The 22560-nt window shown below is 46.0% G+C and overlaps 1 protein-coding gene across 1 annotated transcript in view; it reads right to left on the bottom strand.

Annotated features, from left to right (window-relative positions):
• Positions 1-22009, bottom strand: part of NUP155 (nucleoporin 155) — a 1628423-nt gene extending 1606414 nt beyond the window's left edge. Inside the window, exon 1 of the mRNA XM_069627148.1 lies at positions 21768-22009. Within this exon, the coding sequence (XP_069483249.1) occupies positions 21768-21915 (148 nt within the window). The 5' untranslated portion in view covers positions 21916-22009. The remainder of the gene's footprint in view (positions 1-21767) is intronic.
• Positions 22010-22560: the final 551 nt, after the last annotated feature.

Consider the following 22560-nt stretch of genomic DNA (forward strand, 5'->3'; position numbering starts at 1 on the left):
GTGGAGAGTGAGGAACGGGTTACAGGGTGGTCCTGAGTCGGATAAAGCCAGGGTGAACATTACTACATGGTGGCGAGCGGCGGCTGGCCACCATGTATTGCCGTCATCCGACACCCTGTTCCCTGACTCTACCCGCAGCAAGAGTGGAACCAGCACTTCTGATCAAGCGCTAGCCGTGCCGTTTGCAAAAAGAAATGCCCAGCAGCAAGCAATTAGCAGCGACCATATTCATTCTGCGGGGTCCGCTGATGTTGGACTGCAAATTAAATTTCCCCTGTTCGAAATAAGAACGCAAACGCGAACGCCACGCTCTGGTTCACTCTGTGCCTAATGTCAACAAGTCCACGGCTCAAATTGAGGACTTCAACGGGACAGAGATGAGGCAGATTAGAAGAGAAAAACCCGGCGCCTATCCTACTAGGCTCGAGGTGGTTGAGCCAAGGATAAATACATGCTCAGCACATCGAATGCAGTCTTTTTTGAGTGGTCGGAGTATCACGACCATTCCGACATTAAAAATAATGGCGTGGAAGATAGTCGCAAGACAGACGCCACAAAAAAAGACAGCCGATGGTTGCATAGCAAGTCTTGCAATTCCCAGCAGTAGAATCAAGAGGAGCACGATTCCATTGCAACTACAACCTCAGACAGCACAAACAGACTTTCCATCTAGCCCACTCAATGAAGTGAGGTGGGAAGAAGCAAGGGAACCGTCAGGCAACCACAGGATACAAGAGACTTTAAATCACAATCAGAATACCATCCGATGCAATTCAATAGCAATTGCAGACCAGGTCCTCAAAGACCTAGCAGCCTTGAATGCCAAGATGACGTACTCACCAGTGCTAAATAAAAAAACGCCAAGTGTGTTTCCAAAGACACCGTCAACAAACATGCAACATCAGGATAAAGATGTGAGGAGCTCTGCTCGCCTAGAGCCGAGTACGCCTCCAATGGACCGAAGAAATGACGAAATTATGACATCACAAAAAAGGACCAGACATGAAATAAGTTCGGAGAGTGAATTTTGCTACTCTCAAAACTTTTCAAGGGCCAGGGCCAGAATGAAAGGCCTAAGCCTAATAACCCCGGTGAGGCAAGGACAGCACCTGAAACGCCACTGGTTCGACGAACAGCGGCTGCTGCTTCCTCTTCCTCAGACAATGAGTAAAGATCACCAAATAAAAGAAAATGGACCTATCAAGCATCTAAATTCCAACTGTTGAAAGATCCAAAATCACAGCAACCATCTGCAGCGATTTGTGAGAAAGTCATCAGTGAACTAAGTCCAATTCTGATGTCAGCAACCACAATAGCAGTTGCACCTCTAACAAAATTATTCAAAAACCTAAAAGAGAATTATCGTGCTCAGACGACTCTAATAGCACTCCTAAACTCTAAAATATTAAAACTCGAATCAGATCTCGTCTTTATGACGACTCATATTGCGATGACAAGAAGAGGGAATGACATCTCGTTATCAGTGATGAAAGAATCTCTGAAAAATAATTCTGAGGATTAAAGACTTTTGGCAGAAGTGACTAGGCAGGCATTAAATCTACTGCAGAAAGAACAAGATGGAAGAGTTTACCTGGAACCAAACCAAACACTGAATGAGAAACATCTAACTCCTCTCCCGCAAATAGATGCTGAATGCACATGTCGAACCTCATGTCAACCAATAAGAGCCGATCAACAAGAAACAGGGAGCGGGATCGAGAACCACAAAACTCAGCAGAATATAGTTAAAATCCATGGGACTGGAAATAATCTCGTACCTGAAGAGAAAGAGGTGAAGGCAGCCCTAAAGAATCCTCCAACCATAACGATGAAGCAGCTGCGATAATCGGGAGGAAGAATAGGTCAGTGGTCTCAGAACCTACGAAGTGCCCATCCAAGGTGAGTGAATAAACAGAGATTCAAATGCCCGAAGCAATTCCGTCTATGTCCATGGCGATGGAGGAACTTCAAATAGCACGGCCTAAAGGCCAAGTCCTCTAAACCAAAAGAAGTGGAATGGTTCGATATTTTTGAAAAACCTCAAACGACAAATAAAGTGCAAAAAAAAAAAAAAGAAGGGACTGAATCAGAGGTGAAACAAGGCAAATGCAACAAAAAAAAATATATGCCAAATCAAAAAAACAGGAACGCACGCAACTCATCTAATTTCTTCAGAAATATAAAAACCTTGAATGTAACATTCAACAATCCCGATATAATAAACGAAGTTGCAGAAAAGTACGCAGCAGAATATAAAAGAAAAACTAATCCTGCGAGCAAAAAAGGAGGAGTTGAGAAGGGGATGGACAAAAAAGACACAGTGGAGGTCAGTGAACGGCCAAGAGGATCTGATGAACTTGTCCACATACAGTATGTCTGAAGTGTGTCCAAACTAAGAAACGTGTGATAACATTGATGCCTTCACCTGAAAAAAAATCATCAAAGTGAAACCAGGAGAACGAGTGCAAGGAAAAAGTTTTCCAAACCATCGAAGAGAAACGCAAGAAAAGTATTCAGAACAGTACCAGGATCCACCTCTCTAACAAGAAGTCACACCTGATCGCATCCTTGGCCTCAAGCGAAACCAAAAACGAAGGCGCTTCAAAAAGAATGGTCTAGCGTCCAAGCAAGAGAGACATAACTACATGAACAAAGAGGAGACCGGCTTGGCCGCAAAACGATAAGCAAAGTCCTTGGTCCCATGATCCGCCGTGCTCTAACCAAACGTATAGAATCCTGATCCAACTAATGGAGCACAAAAAGGGAGATCCGCCGATAAATCGACACATGGTATTGCAACTCTTTCACTTCATTCCGGTACTAAGGGCTACAAAAAGTGCAGAAATCAAACGTGTCGAAATCCTGGATGATACGTACCGCAAAGAGCCTTGCTGCACATTGGAGCTCGGAAACTCGTACAATCAGTGATGATGCGTGAAAGACAGCTCATAGATGCAGGTTTCCAAGTATATGAGGTTGACAATGCTCTACTGAATAATGAAACAGAGGAGTCCGTACAACCACGTAGAGTCCAAAAGCAAGAGTGTAATGTCGTTACCAATGACTACTCCAACATCAAAGCACTCAATTAACAATGCAATGTAACAGACTGTGAGACAAGCGATTCGTCGCCTCAAGTTGATAAACGAGAGGAATTATTTGAAATGGAAAGATCGCAGGAATCTGCAAAGCTGATGAGAATGACCACACAATCAAAGAAAAAAAACTGCTGGGCGTGGGTGGCCAAAGCACTAAATGATACTTCAGAAAGTTAATGCCATGAGCGATCCAACAATATTTTGCTGGCCACCTGGAACACCAGAGGGTTCTCTCGTTTAGTTAATTCTCCGTCAGAACTTCTTAAGACGTTCGATATAATATGTCTCCAGGGGACGTGGATGCCCATATGTCGATGGATTTGAAGTGGCTATAAACCCGGCGATTCTCCAATGCAAGGGCAGACCAATGTCAGGACAGCTAATCCTAGTGAATCGGTAAATGTGGATTCAGCATAAAATTGACTCAGAATCATTCTCCACACATAAATATGCAAGGTTAGAAGCAACCGACTGTACAAAAAACCCCCAAAAAAGAGCAGTACATCTGCTAAATGTCTACTGGAACCCTAAAGCGGGAGACCACCTAAAGTTTGGAGAGGAACTCCTTGACACCATCGATAGCGTAATGACGGAAAACGCTGATCCACAAATAGTCTTTTGCGGTGACCTGAATATGAAGCTATTGGAATTACCAGCTCATAAAGACAACGAAGATTGGAGCAAACCATATGGTGAATCATAAAAGGAAAGTGTGGCTCGAAGAAATGAAGGACAGAAACCTGAGCATGATGAATGGGGCTACAATTGGTGATATACCCCCGGTAGAGACCTGGGAAAGATGTTCTCAAAAATCAATTCTAGACTACTTCTTTATAACTGAAACAATGGCACAAGAGATTGTGACATTAAAAGATAATAAAGACCCCGCAAAGCGATCACAACAAAAAATTGCTACCAAATGATCAATGGAAACAGCAAACATCCCTAGAACCTGGCCACAATCGTCTGCGCTTAAGAACTAGTGACATAAAGGTATTAGCTGAACATACAAGACAAAAGTCTGGGCCAGAGAAGAACGACCTGATAGAATATCAACACTTTATCGAAATCTATAAGACTAAAAAAAAAGATGGCTTAACAAAACGATTTATCAGAGTCAGAACTTTGGTCCTCAAGTTGCATATAAAAAAAAAGGAACTGAGGAAAGGTTTAAGAAGAATTATCCTTGCAGCTAATCCTAATCAAAACATAGAAAAAAAAAGTTAACTGAAGAACACCTAAGAACTGGACTAAAGCGCATAGAGCGCTATTAGAACAACGAGATGCAGAAGTAATCCTTGAAGCCCTGAATCGAAGAAATCCAAGAGGCTTCTGGTCATTAACGACCTAGAGAGCCCCCAAAATGCTTCACTAACATATATGGTGAATGAGAGCCAATAGATAAATCATTACAGCAAATTATTCAAGAAAAAAAGGAAACATCAAGCCCGAACCTTAACATAAGCCATTTGTGGGAACTTACCATGGAGCGAGATGACATTCGAAAATGCATACAAAAGAGTACAAGGGCAGCTGGCCCGGATGGGCTCGCACGACATGCTCAAAAATAACCTGGAAGAATGGTCAGACTTCTGCGATGTTCTTTTTAAGAATATAATAAAGGAAGGTCATGTTCCAACAACCTGCAAATTAGGAATCATCGTTCCTATCTTCAAAAAGGGCAGCCGAACGGATCCAGCTAACTACCGGCCCATAGCCCTTTTGGATGTGGTAGGAATTTTTTTTGCAAGTCTGCTTCTATGCCAACTAACAAGACGGATAAGAACAAATAACATTATTGATGCTCGACAAATGGGTTTCATTAAAGGCGTAGGATACAGCCTAAATCTCCTCATTTTGAATTTGCTAAAAATAGACGCCATAAAATCAGGCTGCAAAGTATATTTGGCATTTATAGATCTAGCCAACGCTTTTGACGGAGAAACATTAAAAGCTAGAGGCTGCTCCAATAGCCTAAAAGAACTGTAATCAGACACACAGGTACAGATTTGTTTAGATGGCGAAGGCCACCTGACCAAGCCCATACAAATGGCAAAGGGGTGGGTCAAACAAGGGTGCCCTCTAGGAGCGACGCTCTTTAATTTCTACTTATCAGTGGTTGGAATTGCACTGGATGGAGTAACATCGTTTCCACCAAAGCTGAATGGGGCGCATATCAGCTGGATTCTTTACGCAAGCGACAATATCCTTCTGGATGTGACCTCATCGGACTTCAAAGAAAGCTTAATGCATTAAAGACTTACCTAGGCCTGGAGATCGCCATCACCAAATCGGAAATATTAGTCCTTGAAAAATCGCAGGGGAAGTGGAACCAGAAAGAACAAGAAGAGATGATACTTGGGCACTCTGGTTAACTCGAGCATAAATGATGACCCAATGGCGAAGAAGATCGCAAGTAACTGTAAACAGTTAACAGCACAGGGGACTATCATACAAAAAAAAAAATGGGAAATTTTCATACAGGCCATAATACATTTCTACAAGAGCAAGGTGGTGCCAATATCGGTCTTTGGAGCAGAAAGTATGTTTGGATGTTCATCTCAGATTTGGTCGAGGTGCAAAAGTATGTTCTGGAAGCGAATCCTGCAGCTGCCACAAGGGTACCCAACTGCATGTGTACTGTACGAATTAGGCTTGTCCACACTGAATGTCAGAATAATGTGGAATAAGTTAACCCTATAAAGTAAGACCTTGGAAGAAGCTGACTTACCGCCCTTCGAAGTAATGATCGAAGGGAAAAAAACAGAAGAGCTAGACGCCAATAACAATGTGGAGACAAGATATATTCAAACAATTAGCTAGTGATAGAGACCAAGCCAAATGCAGTAAAAAAAAAAATTTACAATTGGATTGGATTGAAACATCAGAAAAAAAGAACAAAACAAATGCATGAAAAACTCTCCTACTGAAGCTAAAGGACTCAATAGCATGCCCAATTATATGGTACTGTTCCCATGCAACCCCCTTAGAAAGATCTATTTAAAATTTATATTGAATCTCTATGAAGCCAAAGAAATCCAAAGACAAATAATACGACCAGAAGATATAAATTGTAGATTCTGCAATTGCAATGAGGAAAGCCTAAAGCACCTAGTCCTCTTTTGCCCAGGCTTAAGAACTATAAGAACAAACAAATGCTCAACTTACAGCGCCGATGATTGGTGGATTCAAATGCATAATAGCGAATGCAAAAACCTGACACTAGCACTCTTTTGTAACAGTACATAAGATGATTGGGAAAGGGACGAGTGAAAGCATGGAGAGCAAATGATTAAAGTAGAACTTTTAAGAAGGTGTAGTAGAATGAGAGAAGGTCGTCAGGAACCTGGATTTTTTTGTGTAGTTTTGTCGTTTACAAAGCTGTTATTATAGTTTTAGATTTCAAAAGTTTGTAATAAACTATATGAAATTAGGGGAGCGTGGCTACGAGGGCCATGTAGGAGGACGCGATCTGGAGGAGCTCCCGAGATCCTGAAATGATCCTGGCGAAATAGTGCATAACAACGTGCCTATGACTGCTGAAAACACACATGTTGATGTGTGAACGGACTGACTGCGCTTGGTGAACTTTTGGAATGCGTGGGAGGAATGGCGGTGGAGTTTTGTGCGAAAAAGATAAGGAGCGCCGGAGACGGAAGACGAAACAAAATGGCCGATCAACGACCGGAACAAAGGAAGGAGCAGGCCGCACGGTGGTCGGGCGACAGAAGCGGATTGTGTGCCTATTGGTAACTTGCGCGGAACACAGGTCCCCTATGTTGGGATACTAACGCAAATCGGCCTGTATTTCTAGAGTGTTCTACTACTGGCGTAGGCCTGCGAGACACTGCATGGAAAGCTCGGCGTGAGAAGCTCAGAGTTTGTGGACTGTGCGTGCCCCCCCACACCCCGTGGAGCTGCTGAAGTGGGGCTTATGCGGCTACATGGGAAAGCACGACCCATGGTAGCGGACAGGTCTCGCCTGGGGGTGTCTCAAGAGTGGCCCCCTGGAACGTGCCCAGCGGTTGCAGAATCATGTCTAATAGAACCGTGAGACCGAAGGCGAAGCAGCCCACGTTGGACGACTTCGCCAAGACGTCCCCTGGTCTGGAAAGTTCCAAGAGCAAGGATAAATCGCCTGCAGGCGGCATGCCTGTGACGGGCACTAACCAGGAGGTCCTGGCTGCGATTGCAGACCTGAAGGCGGCCTGGGAGGCTAAACTTGAACTGGCCGTTACCGAGCTGAAAACGGCATTGGACCTTAAGGTCGGTGAGGTGCAGGAAGAGGAATTTACTTCGACAGGACGTCGGGTCTCTGGCGGAGCGCACTGAGACCCTCGAGAAAGAGGTGAGCCCGAACACCACGGATTGTGCCTCCCATAAGGCCAAATTGCACGCCCTGGTGCAAAGAGTGGGCAACTTGGAGAACAGGGCGGAGGAGGCGGAAGGACGCGCCCGACGGAATAACATTCGCATCGTGGGCCTGCCAGAAGGATCTATGCTGTTGCAGGAGATACCCGGAGGAGCTTTGTTTTTTGAGACTCCGGAGGACGCCATGGGATTGCTCGACGCGCAGGGATGCCCCCAGGAGCCTGACGTTCGGACGGGAAGAGGAGATGGAGGAGATAAGTAGTGCACGAGGAGGGCGCTACAAGATGGCGCGGTATAGGACTCTGGTACTTGATTATAGTCATTTGAGCGGCCTTAGGCAGAGAAGGCCAGACTGTTAAACAACATGTTATGAGCAGTGTGACTATTGCTGTTTTCAGGGGAGCCTTGCAGAGCGGATCTCTTTACCCCATTTAGTAACCTTAGTTAAGTGGACATTAGGGCGACTTCACCCTACTGAGCTCTGGGCATTGGTTGGTGCTTGCAGGGCTAGATGTGGGGGTGCCGGAGTTCGATGGATGGAGCTGGGCAGCAGTTGGGGAGTGTGGTGTTGGGCAGCAGTTGGGGAGTGTGGTGTTGGGGAAGGGATGGGTGGAGGGAAGTGGGGAGTTTGGGGTGTACATAGTTATGGGGAGTTCGAGTTTGTACATGAGGCTACAAGAAAGAGCTAGAGGGTTGTATCTGTATCGCATGGGTAGGTGGGATTGGCTGCACGGAAGGGGGGGGGGATACCTATGAGCTATGGGGGATCTTAAGATCGTAACGTGGAATGTCAGGGGACTCAATAGTTACTTAAAGAGGAACAAGGTCATGATGTATTTGAAAAGACAGAAGATTGATATTGCACTGTTGTAGGAGACGCATCTGACGCGGGGAAAGTTGGAGCTGGTGGGGAAGAAGTAGAGAGGTATTGTAGTGGGTTCTCCGTATTCTGCCTACGCTAGGGGAGTGTTGGTCTGGGTGGCACCGCACGTTCCGCTCCAACTTACACAGAAGGTGGTGGATACAGAGGGGAGGATGGTTACATTGAAGGCACTGTTGGAGAACAAAGGTGTGCATTGTAAATACGTATGCCCCCAATCAAAACACGGCGGCATATTTTAGGACTCTGTGTACCAACCTGGGTACGTGTGTGGGTGGGGCGGTTATTTGGGGGGGATTTTAATTGTGTGCTGAACCCCAGAGTAGACAGATCTGATGAGAAGATTGATAGGCCCACCCCAGCAGCCAGGGCATTGCAGACGCTGCTCAACGACTTCGGGCTGGCAGATGGAGACTGAAACATCCTAACGGGGAGCAGTATTCGCATTACTCAGCCCCGCAACAACTGCATACGAGACTTGATTATTTTTTTGCCACGCCAGATGTGGTGGTAGAGACCACCCAAATAGAATACAAAGCGAGGGTCCTGTCAGACCACTCGCCTCTAGTCCAGGGGTGGCAGCACTGCCGCCCCAGGGCGCAGACACCGACGTGGCGCCTCCGTGCTGAGGCGCTCAAGGATCCGGTCTTCAGAGAGGATATCAGAGACGTGATTATACATTATTTCGAAGAGAACACTGGCAGTGTGGACTCGGCGGGCACGCTCTGGGAAGCCTTTAAGGTGGTGTTGCAGGGTGCTGCCATCGCTAAATCAAAGGGCCTGCAGGGTGGGGTCCTGACGGAGTTAGGGGGCGCTGAGGATGAACTGGAAAGGGAACTCAATAGTGGAGGGGGATGCGGAGCTAGTACTTAACTACAGCAGCGGTGTGCGGAACTTTGGGAAAGGCTCTGCAACCTTAACTATAAGAAATATGTTGAGAGGCAGCATGCAGGTGGGGATAAAACGGGCCACCTCTTAGCGCGGCTATACAAGAGTCAAACCCCTAGGCCCCCGATTAGGACGATAACCAGAGAGGATGGAGAGGTAGCGGACACACAAGAAGGAGTCAATGAGGCCTTCTTGGATTATTACAGGGCACTATATGAGGACAAAGGGGAGGGCAGCCAAGAGGAGATAAGGGAAACTTTAAGAGATATTGGATTACCTAAGATTAGTGCCGAAGAAAGAGAAGAGCTGGATGCACCGATTACTTTGGAGGAATTGGATGAGGTGGTGAGGCAGCTGCCCACCAGTAAGACCCCGGGAGCTGACGGACTTCCTAGCGAATTTTATAAAGCATATAGAGAGGAGGCACTTCGCCCCCCCCCATGCTAGAAATACTTTATGAATCGTTTGAGGTGGGCCGGGTGCGGGAATCGCTTAGAGAAGCGATCATAATACCGCTCCCTAAGCCCAACAAACCAGAGCATAGCTGTGGCTCCTACAGACCCTTGTCAATGCTGAATCAGGACGCCAAGATATTGACGGCGGTCCTGGCTAATAGATTGCGGAGAGTTATTAGTAAATTGATACATCCGGACCAAACAGGTTATGTCCCCAACAGGAATATAACCCACAACCATAGGCGACTCCACCGGGTGGTTGAATGGGGGAGCAAGAGCGAGGGTGAAATGGCGGTTGTGTCCTTAGATGCAGTCAAAGCTTGCGATTCAGTCAGGTGGTCATGGTTGCTGGAGGCCCTGAGGGAGTACGGGATGGGGCCGGGCTACATTAGGTGGGCGAAGTTGCTGTACAGTGAGCCGCTAGCTAGGGTTCTTACAGGAGCGGTGATATCCGAGAGGTGGCAACTTAGCAGAGGCACCAGACAACGGTGCCCCTGGTCCCCGATGTTACATATTCTGGCCCTGGAGCCCCTGGCAGTATACCTTCGGCAACAATGTGACATGATAGGCATCGAGGTAGGGGGAGAGAAACACCCAATATCCCTGTATTAGGATGATTTGCTATTATATTTGAAATATCCGGAGGAAAATCTTCAATATATTCTGGAGGTAATGGAAAGGTATGCGGAACTGTCTGGCATAGCGGTGAACCCCCAAAAATCGAGCATAATCCCATTGGGTAGCTACAGAGGAACCTTTCCGGAGCGGTTGCCAGTGTTGCCGATACCATAGGCGGTTGGTTCCTTCCGCTACCTCGGAATAGATGTGTATCACACGGTAGAGGAGGAACATTTGCATAACACCGAGGTGGCAGTGGGAAAAATCCGTAAAAGCATGAAGTTTTGGGAGAAGTTGCTGTTGGCAATGATGGGACGGGGGGCGATGCTTAAAATGGTGGTCCTGCCTAGGCTCTTACATTTTTTCAGCAATATTCCATATATGATACCTAAGAAGTTTTTTGCCAAGCTGAATAGTATGTGCAGAGACTTCCTATGGCATGGCACCCGGAATAGAGTGGCGCTATGGAAGTTGCAGAATTTCCATGAGAGGGGGGTATTAAGCTGCCTAATTTTGAGGCCTATTATGTAGCTGGTCAGTTGCAGTATGTGGTCAAATGGCTCTCTGATGAGACAACTCCCGAATTTAGGCTGTTTAGACAGGACTGCACTCCGTTTTACCTGAAGGAAATTATTTGGTTGCCTAGTTCAGAAATGAAGGAGCGCCCGGGAATGATGTTGCTGGGGTGGAAGATGTGGCGTAGAGTATGTCGAATGATGGAGGACCCATACCCGTGTACCCCGCAGGTGCCGTTGGTTGCTTTGGCAGGGGAAGACAAGCAACTAAGGATGATAATCAGGACCTACTGGGAGTCGGTCGGCTGGTTACATTGGGGATGTTTGGCAAGAGGGGACCATTAGGGATTTTGAAGGACTAGGGGAAGAGGCGGGCTTGCATAGGGGCCTGTATGTCAAATACCTAAGGCTGGTGCAGAATATTCGTAAAATCTGGCCTGAGACTGTATTGGCGGAGGAACCAGACACCACTATGGGGACAATATATGACATATCAGAAGGGGGGCACGAGATCTCTAGATTGTATGAGATGGTGATGACCCGGGTTGGGAAGGAGTTGACGCATTTGAGGTTGGATTGGGAAACAGAGGTGGAAGCACAGATGGAGGATGGGATGTGGGAGCGTGCTATGGGATACCACAAGAAGGTGTCAAGAAATGCTAGATTACAACAAATACAGTTGTATATAACGCACAGAGCTATGACCCCGATGAGAATATCTAAGTTCGGAAATGCGGGACGACAAGCCTGCCCAAAATGCGACAAGGAAAATGCTGATATGACACACATGTTTTGGTCTTGCCCAGTGATTGAGAGTTTCTGGGGAGAAGTGGCGCAAAAACTAGCGGACAAAGGGGTCACGCTCATTATAGATACGGCCTGGGCCTTCCTATTGGGAGGGTTTCCCAGACCACGGAAACTTAAACATGTTGGGAAATTGAAGGACTTGGCATATGTGCTCGCAAAACGGAGGATTGCCATGGGATGGAAGTAGTGCCATAAGCCACGGGTGGAGGTATGGTGGCGGGAATTGCAGAAATGGGCGGTGGCTGAAATGGTGGTATGGCAGGAGGCATGTAGCATGAGTGGGGAAGAAGTGGGTACCCTGATGGCATGGAGAGTATTAATAGCAGGACTGTTTGGAACAATAACGGATTCTGTAGACTCAGAAGGAGGTGATACCCTGCCACACGTAGCAGATACGAAAAGTGAAGGACAAACAAGCTCTTTAGGGGGGAGTGATTGGGGGAGCAGTGGTCTTGACTAATTGATGTTCATGTGATTATTGCAAAAAGCGGTGCCAGTTTGGTTTGTATTGTTTGAAAAATGGATAAAAAGCATTTAAAAAAAAAAACTATATGAAATTAATTTTAATTTTTTTTTTTAAACCCAGAACTCTGCCCCCGGTCTGAGAACTTTCATGCGCCAGATGTTCCAGGGGTTATTGAACATTGCGTCATCACAGATGTTCTCCATAGTGTTTTTACAGAGTGGTCCATGAGCAAAGGCATGGGTGTTCAATTGGAGAGCCCTTACCCATGTACAGTGCAGCGCAGGGCATTAAAGACACTAGCAGTCTTTACAAATTCATTTATTTTAATGATTTACTTTTAAAGTAAACGCTGCATATTGCAGGTGACTCACCGGTGAAATTAAAAATTTCAGAAGGAGTATAGGTTTGCTGTGAAGGGTCCAGGGTGTCATGAAAATGAAGCCAGGGGCTCCTATAGCTCTCTCTATGGGCGAGGGGCCACCGAAGTTAGTAAACTTCAATAAGCCTGAAAATAAATGTGTAAATCATCTGTTATGGTGTGTGGTTATTTCTATGGCAGAGTGCAATATTTTGACAATGAGGATGGGATGAGCATGTATAGTCTTGAGACGCTTTTATACTGATAGCATCTTTTATTTTCAGATGCAGTAACAAGGGGGTATGTGCAGTCTTATGTCAAGTTGAGAATAGTCATGAAGACACTACTACATTCACACCCATGGCCTTAAAGGGATCAGAGTTATGATGTTCTGTGATTGAAAAGGAGGCCTTAGGCTGTTATTGGTCTTCAGAGGGGAAATTACTTCCCCCACTGACTTCTCCAATGATGTATGCCAAAACCTGTGCATGCATCACCTTTAGGTCATACAACATATCAATCTGGTGTCACAGCAATAACAGGGAGCTAGAGTTTCAACAGTTTCATCAGACTTAATGCTCACTGTGATAGCAGCAGTGGCTTCTGCGAGGAACCCAAGGGCGTCCTCACTTCTTTTCCTTCTGGATCCTCCTCTCAGGTTGTCAGGGAAAGGCTTCGCTTTTGGATTACTACCCTGGGGCTGGATATGCGAAAGAGGATCAATTGGAGGAGGAACGTCCTTAGGTGAGACATGGTATCCCCCCTGCCCCCATTTCCTTTCCAAACTAACCTTCTATCCCTCAAGCTTTTATAGGCTGCCCAGTCTTTGCTTTCCAAAAAGTGTAAGGACCTCAGATTGACAATACATACCCCACTACAGAGTGAAAGTTCTTGGACACAGGGAGGCAATAACACAAACACAACACACAAATGAATAAATTCTACTTCTCACACATAGAAACAGACAATGAGAAGAATATAATCTAATACATCACCGTTAGCACAGCTGTAGAGAACACCTTCATCTCGCCTGGCACAACACTGCAAAGCCCCAAAGCAGGTAGGGAGAGAGAGAACACCTCAGCTAACGTTCCTTCTACCTCAGTGAATTACCCCACTCATTATTCGGTCAGAGTCTCCGCCTTCCACAGGTTACTGAATGTCTCTGGCCGGAGTGACAGACAGCAAACATCGGAGACACTCTTAGAGTGGAAAAATACAGGTAGGGGAAAAACCCATCTCATGCTACTGTGCTCCAGTTCACAGCACCCTAATCAGTGCACCTGCTCATCTCAGCCTCTTCTCGTAGCTAGTCTTTGAACGAGTAATGCAAAACTATCCTACGCAATGAACTCATGCGCTTCGCACTAGAATACTGGGAGCGCTGTTAAATCGGGTTTGCCTTCTACAAGAGTTCATCGCAAACTGCAGACTTCACTGTGGTCAGAAGCAATGTCCAAAATTGCTGCTTACCAACAACATGTTTTAGCTTGCGTTTCACTTGAGCACTACACAGCCCTTTCCCTTGTCTTCCGCCCGAAAAGTCAGCCAAAATTATCACCTTGACACTGGACAAGGAAGAGACCAACTAGGAGGACACATCCTCATTTAGGTGAGAGCGCCCCATATTCACCATATGTTGTAAACGCAGACACACATCAGTCAAGTACCAACACAAGCAGCAGACAGCACAGAATAATGCACACTTCCTTCTCAAACCGCCCCAACCACCACTTTGGTACTGAGACAAAGAAGAGCGCTATGGAAGTATACTGTTGGAATTGCCAGGCATGTCCAGCTAATAGGTTTCATGAAGGTCAGGCAATGAAAGTCAGGCAATTCAACTAAATGGCCCACACCTGTGGGCCTTTAATACTTCCTATGGGTTTAAGAAGCCTGGCTGCACGGCAATAAGAGGGACACGGAAAAGGACCCAGAGGTTGGTTGCAAACACGAACTGGAGAGAAGCTGGATTGAGAGCGAGAGGAGCAGGAGACATGGGAGCTATGAGTTGTGTCGGGCAGGTGAGAAGGATGCTGTGGCAGAGGCCTGCCACAGCAGGGTCTGGAAGGCCTGCTAGCACTCCTCATTGGGTGCAAACAGCGGGTGCTGAGGCACTACAGTGGCCGCAAAACGCCAAGAGAGCAAGCAGTGCTCACTCCGGTCTCTGCGAAAGAGCAGAGACCTGGGAAGCCAGACATCAATGCAAGGAGTAAGCGGGAAGCCGAAGGGGGCTGCCGCATGGAGCCGGTGAGTGATACAAGGGAAACACTCATACCAGGGCGCTCCGGGAGCTTGAAATACGCACGCCTACGGACCGAAAATATCACTTATGGAATGTTGAAACAGTGCTTTTGGAAAAGCAAATAAACAAAATGGTAACAAGCAATTTTGAATGCAGCATAAAGCAAAATGAAGTTATGAATACGTATGAATGGAAACAAGATGGTGCAAGTGAGAGACACAACAGAGTGAAGTGTTTGAGACACAAGTGTTGGGTAAACCCAAGGAGGGTATGAAAGGAGAGGCCAAGTGTTGGGCAAGGTAAAAATAGTTCAAGGAACTGCAGGTTAAGGGAAAAACTATATTGGCAAGAGCCAGAGGAATACACAAGGTGTAGCAAAGTGCATGGTGGCAAACCAGGCCACGGTAAAGCAGAATAGTAACACTGATGAAAGGAACAAGTTGAACAGTTCAAGGAAAGCAACGGACAATTGTTGATGGAAAGCATATAAGAAGGGTTACTGGTTGCGTTACCTGTAATTGGGGGGGGGCGGGGAATGTGTGGTCGAAAACTGCGCCCAGACCGAGGGGCCCTTTATGAAGAAAGCCAATAAAAGTATCCATACAGAAGCTAATGTTGTGCAACAGCTGTTTATATGATTTTGAAGTCAAGAAACAGACTTGTTTTGGTGAAACAGTGAAGAGTAGTAATTAAGAGTTGGGAAGGGAAGCCTGTTAGGGAGAATGGTCAGTGTTATGCTTCATCCTCTCTCCTAGTGAGACCCCCAGCACTTTTTGCTGCACTACTGGACCTTTTTCTTTCTATCTTCAGTGAGTGGATCCTTTTTCCACACGTTCGTTCTCATGGGCTCTGTCTTTTGGAACTCTGTTCTCTATGTTTCACCTTTACTATGGAGTCCACTTTCCTCCATATCTCTTTTTAAAGAGATATGTGTTTCACTTTTGCAACGCACAGCACTTTATGGGCAGTGTTGCTGGGAACCCTTTGGGTTCTCCTTTGAGATTCTTCCTTTATCCTCGAGTAATACAGTTCTTAAGGATCGAGGGATACTTTGTACCCCTCGTAAAACATACTATGAAAGATTAGCATACACCACCTTATGTGGAGTGCTAAAATGATATCTAGTATCTCCCTTCTCTCTCCTCCTGTGACTTTTAGTCACAGACAACCTTTTAGTTATGGCTGGTGGCAGTGGATGTGTTCTATCAACTATTGTGCTATTTTTTACCGCAGACTGTATCACTGTCTCTGTTGTGCAAAATACGGTCCCCCAAGTATTAACTTGGTGGCTCCTTTCTTTTGTCGCCATGTCTAGCATGGTTGTTCTTGGTTAGCCCTTCTTTTACCATCCTGCGAGGGGGATGTCGGAGTGTGTGTTTTGCCTTTGGTGGGAACCCTTGGGTGTCCCTGCCGCGCCTAGGCTCCAGTGTGTCTGGGCAGGCAGGAAGTGGAGGAGGGTTTTTTCACTCCCCTGCCCGAGTGCCTGAATGGAACCAGCTCCCACTGGGGGTCTGCCCCTTTCTGTAAACCGCTGAGAGAGACTGCAGTGCAGTGTTCTGAAAATGAATAAAAAGGTGAGGTTCCTGAGGTGAAAAGGAAGTCGACCACTGGAAACTGAAGTAACCTAAAAAGACGACCAGAGATGCCTGCAGACCCTTTGCAACAATGTGAATCGACCACTGCTGTCCTGACCCCGTTTTCTATGCAACAGAGGAACTCCAAAGAGGACCACCCCTTCCTTTTGGCTTGTGGGACCAACTAGCCATGAGTAACTGCAATCTGAGCCATCTCCCGAGATGCTGTGCCTCTTCAATACCAGGAGACCTCTGACGCATTTGTAGAACCGATCCCGTCTTAGTCATTGCTGTGCTCAAGGTGAACCCCCCAGAGACACAATTCGACTCATCCAAGTCCCTTCACCAGAGTGCAGGACTCCAAGGAATCGAAGAAGATCGACTGGGCAAATCGTGCCCTTTGTAGGTGCTGCAGAAAAGGCGCCAACACCGGAGACTGACGATAGAAGTTGAAGAAATTTGTGCCAGAGGTACACTCTGGCAACTGCTGCTGAGACATCCGGTTCATTGTCCTGCCTTTCGTCACCAGACCAAGGAATACGGAGACCGGGTCGACCACTGCTGCATAGAGGAGAATCCAGCCAGGACCATTTCTTCTAACCTAAGGTACTGTGATGTGAAAAGGTATTGCTTACCTTGATTCAAGAAGTCACTGCAGAGCATTGGAGTGCACAAAGAGGTGTCCCAAGTGCCCACTCTTACCTCTGACCCAAGCTGCCAGCTTGTGTGACTTTGGGAGTCCTTTTTACAGGGTCTCCAACGTTTTGTTACTCTTCAAGCATCTTCAAAGTAGAGACTAGAACTATCCTAAGGAATTTTTGCTATTTCCCTGCTTCGTAAGACTAAGCCACTCCAAACTGATTTTTGCTGCTAGTTAGGACAGACTTTTGCTGCTAGTTAGGATTTGGACTTTAAAAGCATGAGTTTGCCCTGAATCGGTCTTTAAAACCTTAAGCTCTGCTACTGTTTGACTAACCAACAGTTTTCCTTCCTAAAAGATTAGATTTTATGTGGTTTTGCTAACTAAAAATAATTACTGTAGATCTTTGTCAGTAATCGATAGTACGGTAGAACGGTCATTAGTGTCAAACTCTTACAATTGCAACCGCAAGCAACTATAAAGTAAGCAGTGGCCTTTGAGAAGTATCTAAAAGTACTCCCATGTATATTGGTTTAATGACATTTTTAAGACATTTCTTGTGCAATTATAATAAATCTATATTTTATATAAATTGGTATAAATGCTTATTTTATCTGATTTACTGTGTTCAGTATACTTACCTACAGCTCACATCTGCCTTTCATGATCAGCCTAACTGCTCTGCGCTGCCATTCTACCAAGGTTCCATGAGTAGTATAGACTGATACTAAGAGTTGGGGACCTGTATACCATTGGGATAGTTTTATGAAGTCTTACCTCAAGTGGACTTTAGGAAAACTCCCCTAACAAAACCCAATCTTTTGAAACCATCTTGAACTTGGGGAAGGGGGAGCTGATCATAAACCAAGAGCAGGAAAAGCTCCAAGTGTTCTTTTGAACACTATTCATTTTGAAGCAGACATCCCTACACATTGTATACAGTTAGTTACTAGGGCAAGTAAAGGTTTTGGACAGTCACTTGATTTGGACATTCGGACGCAGACTATTATCCTTAGTTTTCTTTAGGTAGAAAAATCCTGCCTTAGCATAGGGCAAGTTAGGCCTTACTCCACCTGACTTTTAAGTTAAATAAAACTATTGAATACAAATTTGAATCGGTTGTCTGTGTCTTGTTTCACGACGCCTTAACACTGTGAGAATTAACCCGAAGACTGTTGTCAGTGTAAGTTTAACTACGTAGTGTTTCATATTCACCTTGTGCCAAGAACTTGTGCACATGTTTCAATGCTGCGTATGCTGGAAAGTGGTTTTGGAAAGCCACATCCAAGCCAACACTCTTAACTTGCTATAGAGGCACAAATCTATCTTGTAGGGTCAAACTAGTGTCCAACAGTTCTTGACCAAATATAGCAAGGCCAGCTGAGAAATTACATGTTTTCAAAAGAGTATATGTTTGCTAAGTAGGGACCCACATTTAGTACAGACAAAAAGGCCCATTGTTCTACTTTCTAGGAACAGACGTCAACAAGTACTGAAAAAGACTTTTAAAATTGATGGCAATGATGCGGAAGACAGACTACCTGAACGGCTATACAATGTGCATTAGAAAGCTATATTTACAATACAATGGTAACAAATCTGTTCAAACGATACTGGGACAAGAGATTAAAAGATGAGATTATGGAGTAGTTTATTACTGCTCTAGGTGGCAGTGATTTCAAAGCAGATCATGTGGAGAGGATGCATGATCAGTATCATATAAAGGCTGCAAAGATCACAGTTGGAGAAGACGTGGTTGAAAGTCAATTGATGAAGTGGCAAGCCTAACCAAAAGGATCCAACACTCTATAAAATGTGTGGATGCAGGGTGGCGTTAACACCAGCAAGCATGCTGAGGTCCAGTTCAGTGAAGGGAGTAAGGTGAAGAGGGTGGAGCAAAAAGGACCCACAAACAAAATGTTCTAGTTGGATCCAACACGGCTCCCAGCAGTATCCTATGTGTAGAGGTTGTGTGATGTCAAAGGCTACCAAATAAATCACTACATAGGAGGCAGTGATAGTTGGGTGAGAAGATGCTTCAGATATTAAAAGAAAGACTCATTTTGCCAACCACAAAGACTGCTTGAGGTACAGTGTTACCTGCTCATAACGTGGGTGCAAGTGCCATTAAACAGCTGTTGCAGAGACTTTAGTAAATCAAATGTACGTGAGGTTTTGGACGGTACCAAAGATGTTGGCCATAACAGTTCGTGAAGAGGCGTCTCGGATACAAAATAAATGTTAAAACAAAAAATAATAATACAACTTAGCTTGATTTTTATTATTAATGGTGTAAAGGTGTGACAGTGTCATTGCTTGGCAATTTCGATGGCACCATGGTCAACCATAAACTCTGGAAGGAAAACTTCAATACGTGTCCCTCACTCTCACCTAGTTCCCCACTACCCCACCCCCCCTCCCCACAAGCGTTATAATTTTCTTAGTTAATCACAATTCAGATCAAGCTGCTGGTCATTCATCAACAGGACAACAAATCAGCAACCAACAATATAGCAACAATAAAAGGGATACCAGTGTCAGTGCAAACAGCATGTCCCAGTAACATCACAGTAACTCAAAGTGCCAAACAGTCTGCGGTTTGTTGGTAGCGTATTCCTTGGATCCCAAGAACTGAATGTTAGGGAGCCAGACCGCATAGAAAGCTTGGTATGAGTCAGTGAGGAACACAATTCATTTTTCAAATGCTACCAATGTCCACACTCTGACCCATGTCTGCCCCACTATCGGGCCTTAGGGCAGTTCCAAAACACTGGTAGGGTTAATCTGGCTGCTACTAAGTGTTGTGTCATCACTCGTGCTGACTGGCCTGGCAGCAGAGATCCAGCATCCGCAGTCCCCCCCAAGACGATGACTCTCAGATCCAGTGGGAGGATAGTCCCTATAAGGTCTCTAATGTGCAAGAGGAACTTCTTCTATTACAGTTGAGCTCGGGGGCAAGACCACCATAAGTGCCCTAGTGTTCCTTTCTCCCCACAACCCCTCCAGCATCAGTGAGAATCCAGGGATAATTTCATGCTGACGACTGGGTTAATTGTACCACCTGCATAACATTTTGTACCCGCATTCCTTCATGGCTGTTCATCGAAAATGCTTTATGGGCTCTTTCCTAGATACATGACGAGGATTCCAGCTGAGTATCAACTCCCAGTTCGGTCTGCCACTTCAACATATACGGTAGTGCATCAGGGTCCTCAGCCAGATCAAGGAGCCTATAGAAAGTGGTTTGCCTGGAGTTGGAGGCCTTCTGATAATTTCCGCTCAATCTCTTTGGGTTCCCTTGTCCACTTATCCCAGACATCCCCGTTTGTGACCCATTGCCGGATTTGACTATATCAGAACCTTTGCAAATCTAGTCTTGCAAGCTTCAAAAGGTCCACAGAGATAAGCCTGCATAAATGTGGCAATGGCATAGTTTTCGTATGGTCTCCAAGTTTGCCAAGGGGAGACTCCCTGTCCCTGGGCTTAATTCCGGGTTCCTCAGTACCAGGATTTGAGGGCCAAGTCCAACTGGGATGCCCAACATCCAATGTCCCAAGGCCCTGGTTGTGTTGCCTCAGTCACCACAAACCCTGGGAGTGAAGAACGGGGTATCAGCCAGAGGCAATGCTGTGGCCCCCTGTTCCAGGTCAACCCACTTCTTTCTAGTTCCCTCCCCCCAATCACATATAGGACCAACTTGAGACAGTATGTGGTATCTCTTTAGTGAGGGTAACCCGCAACCTCGCGCCCCAACAAGGTGAGCGCAAAAACACCTCTCTCCTATCAGAAACCCCCAGGGTGACTCACCCACTAGTCCCTGGGAATCCCGCTCTCTCAGGTGGCCAGGGCACTGCCATCGCCTTGGGATCCAGACTCCGAAGATGGACCAGTGCGGGAGGATCACTGGATAGTGGAGGTGAGGCAGCCAGTGGTGAGATGCAGTATTCCCCCCTTTTTTGCTCAACTACCTCATGAAGTCCCAACTTCCCGCTCACCCTTTTTACACAAACACTGGGAGTAACTCTCTCACATGGTACTGAACATGTCCCATTAATCAGGTCAGGCAAAGTCAGGCACTTTACACCAGATACCAGTTAACTCTTCTCACAGGAATAAAAGGCAACACGTAAAGACACACCTACTGGAGCAGAGCATCGGACCAAGGGACGGAACACAATGTATGGTGCCCAACAACCGGAAAGCTTAACAAACTAAGTGTTCCAAGCCTGGTAGTGAAAAGTGCACTGCCAGCAGTACAACACAACATGCCAAGTAGAACAACACACGTTTTACCAGTCTAGGTACTTTCAACGCAATAAATACTGTACAGAGATAGGCAAACAGACATGGCACTAAGCACAGTTAAAGACACCTTAGCATGTTGGGTATAGTAACAGTGACAGCAGGAGACACGGCACAATAAACAATACTGTTCTAGAGCGATCGTTAGGCAACGCCATTCACTACTGCAACAAGAATAATATGAACCAGGCTTCTGCAGCCTTTAGTCATCCAGATTTTACGGACTATAACTCCCATCAGCCTTAGAAGGCAGAGATAACGATGAGAATATATATAACTATTACGCCAAAACTTGTGCCCAAAGGACTTAATTTCGCCAGATCAGAAGTGCTCAAGCTTCACTTTATCAAATTATCCATATTATGTGCTTAAATCAAACCGGCTCAAGAGAAGCTTCCTGGAGAAAACAAGCATTAGTTGACAGCTCAGTCGTGGAAATACATGTCCTTGCAATGTGTAGTCATCTGGAAATTCCAGGACAGTGACATGCACTGCACCACAGACACCGTGACCCCACTCTTTCTTGCAGCATCATCTCACAGGCTCTTACTGGGCGCGGGAATTTGCAGCAGATCTGACAGGTCGGGGTAGGAGCGTTCCTCCTGTAGATGCCGCTCGATGATCCGCCCGCTATTCTCCAGCGCCTCCTGCAGTGCAGCAGCAGAGGACGGGGCAGGCGGAGGCGCTGAGGCCGGCATGGCGAAGTATGTTGCAGTGCTGACAACTCTGGTAAAAAACTAAGCAATTCAATCCGCTCTCGGTCTGCGCCAAATTCTCAAAGAGGAAGCACGCTGGTCGAAACAGTGACGTGCTTCCTGGTACACTGAAACAAACTAGAACGGCAACAGCATCGCAGAAGCCTCTGCAAGACTGGCGGCCATATTGAACTCGGACATTACACGTGCATTTCTTGCGGAGTGCGAGGCTGGCACCCGAAACCTGTGACCCTGCCTAACAATCCTCGAGTAATGCGTGCAATTGTTCCCAATTCAAGTTTGCCACCTATTACCCTCGCAGAGACTCGTCTGCTGCTGACCCAGTCAAATCTGCTCTGTTAAGAGGCAGGTTTAAAAAGAAAAAAATGCATCGTTGTACTATCGACCAGTGCTAGTGTACCAAATATATTGAATTGCAACTTGTTGTGCTGCAGTGACGCTTCTGCACGATTTAAATTATCCTCCATGACTTGTGGTCATACCGAGTTTCCATCTTCGATTTTGTGGGGTTTTGTAGCACTAGGACCTGGTCGCCAACCTTGTGCTCTTGCTCTCCTCCTGATGCTTGTTAGGCAGAATCCTGTGCAGTGCCTTTAGGGACCACTACACACAATCAAGACTACAAGT

Source organism: Ambystoma mexicanum, chromosome 6p (assembly GCF_040938575.1).
Source record: "Ambystoma mexicanum isolate Mex_15411 chromosome 6p, UKY_AmexF1_1, whole genome shotgun sequence".
Lineage (NCBI taxonomy): Eukaryota > Metazoa > Chordata > Amphibia > Caudata > Ambystomatidae > Ambystoma > Ambystoma mexicanum.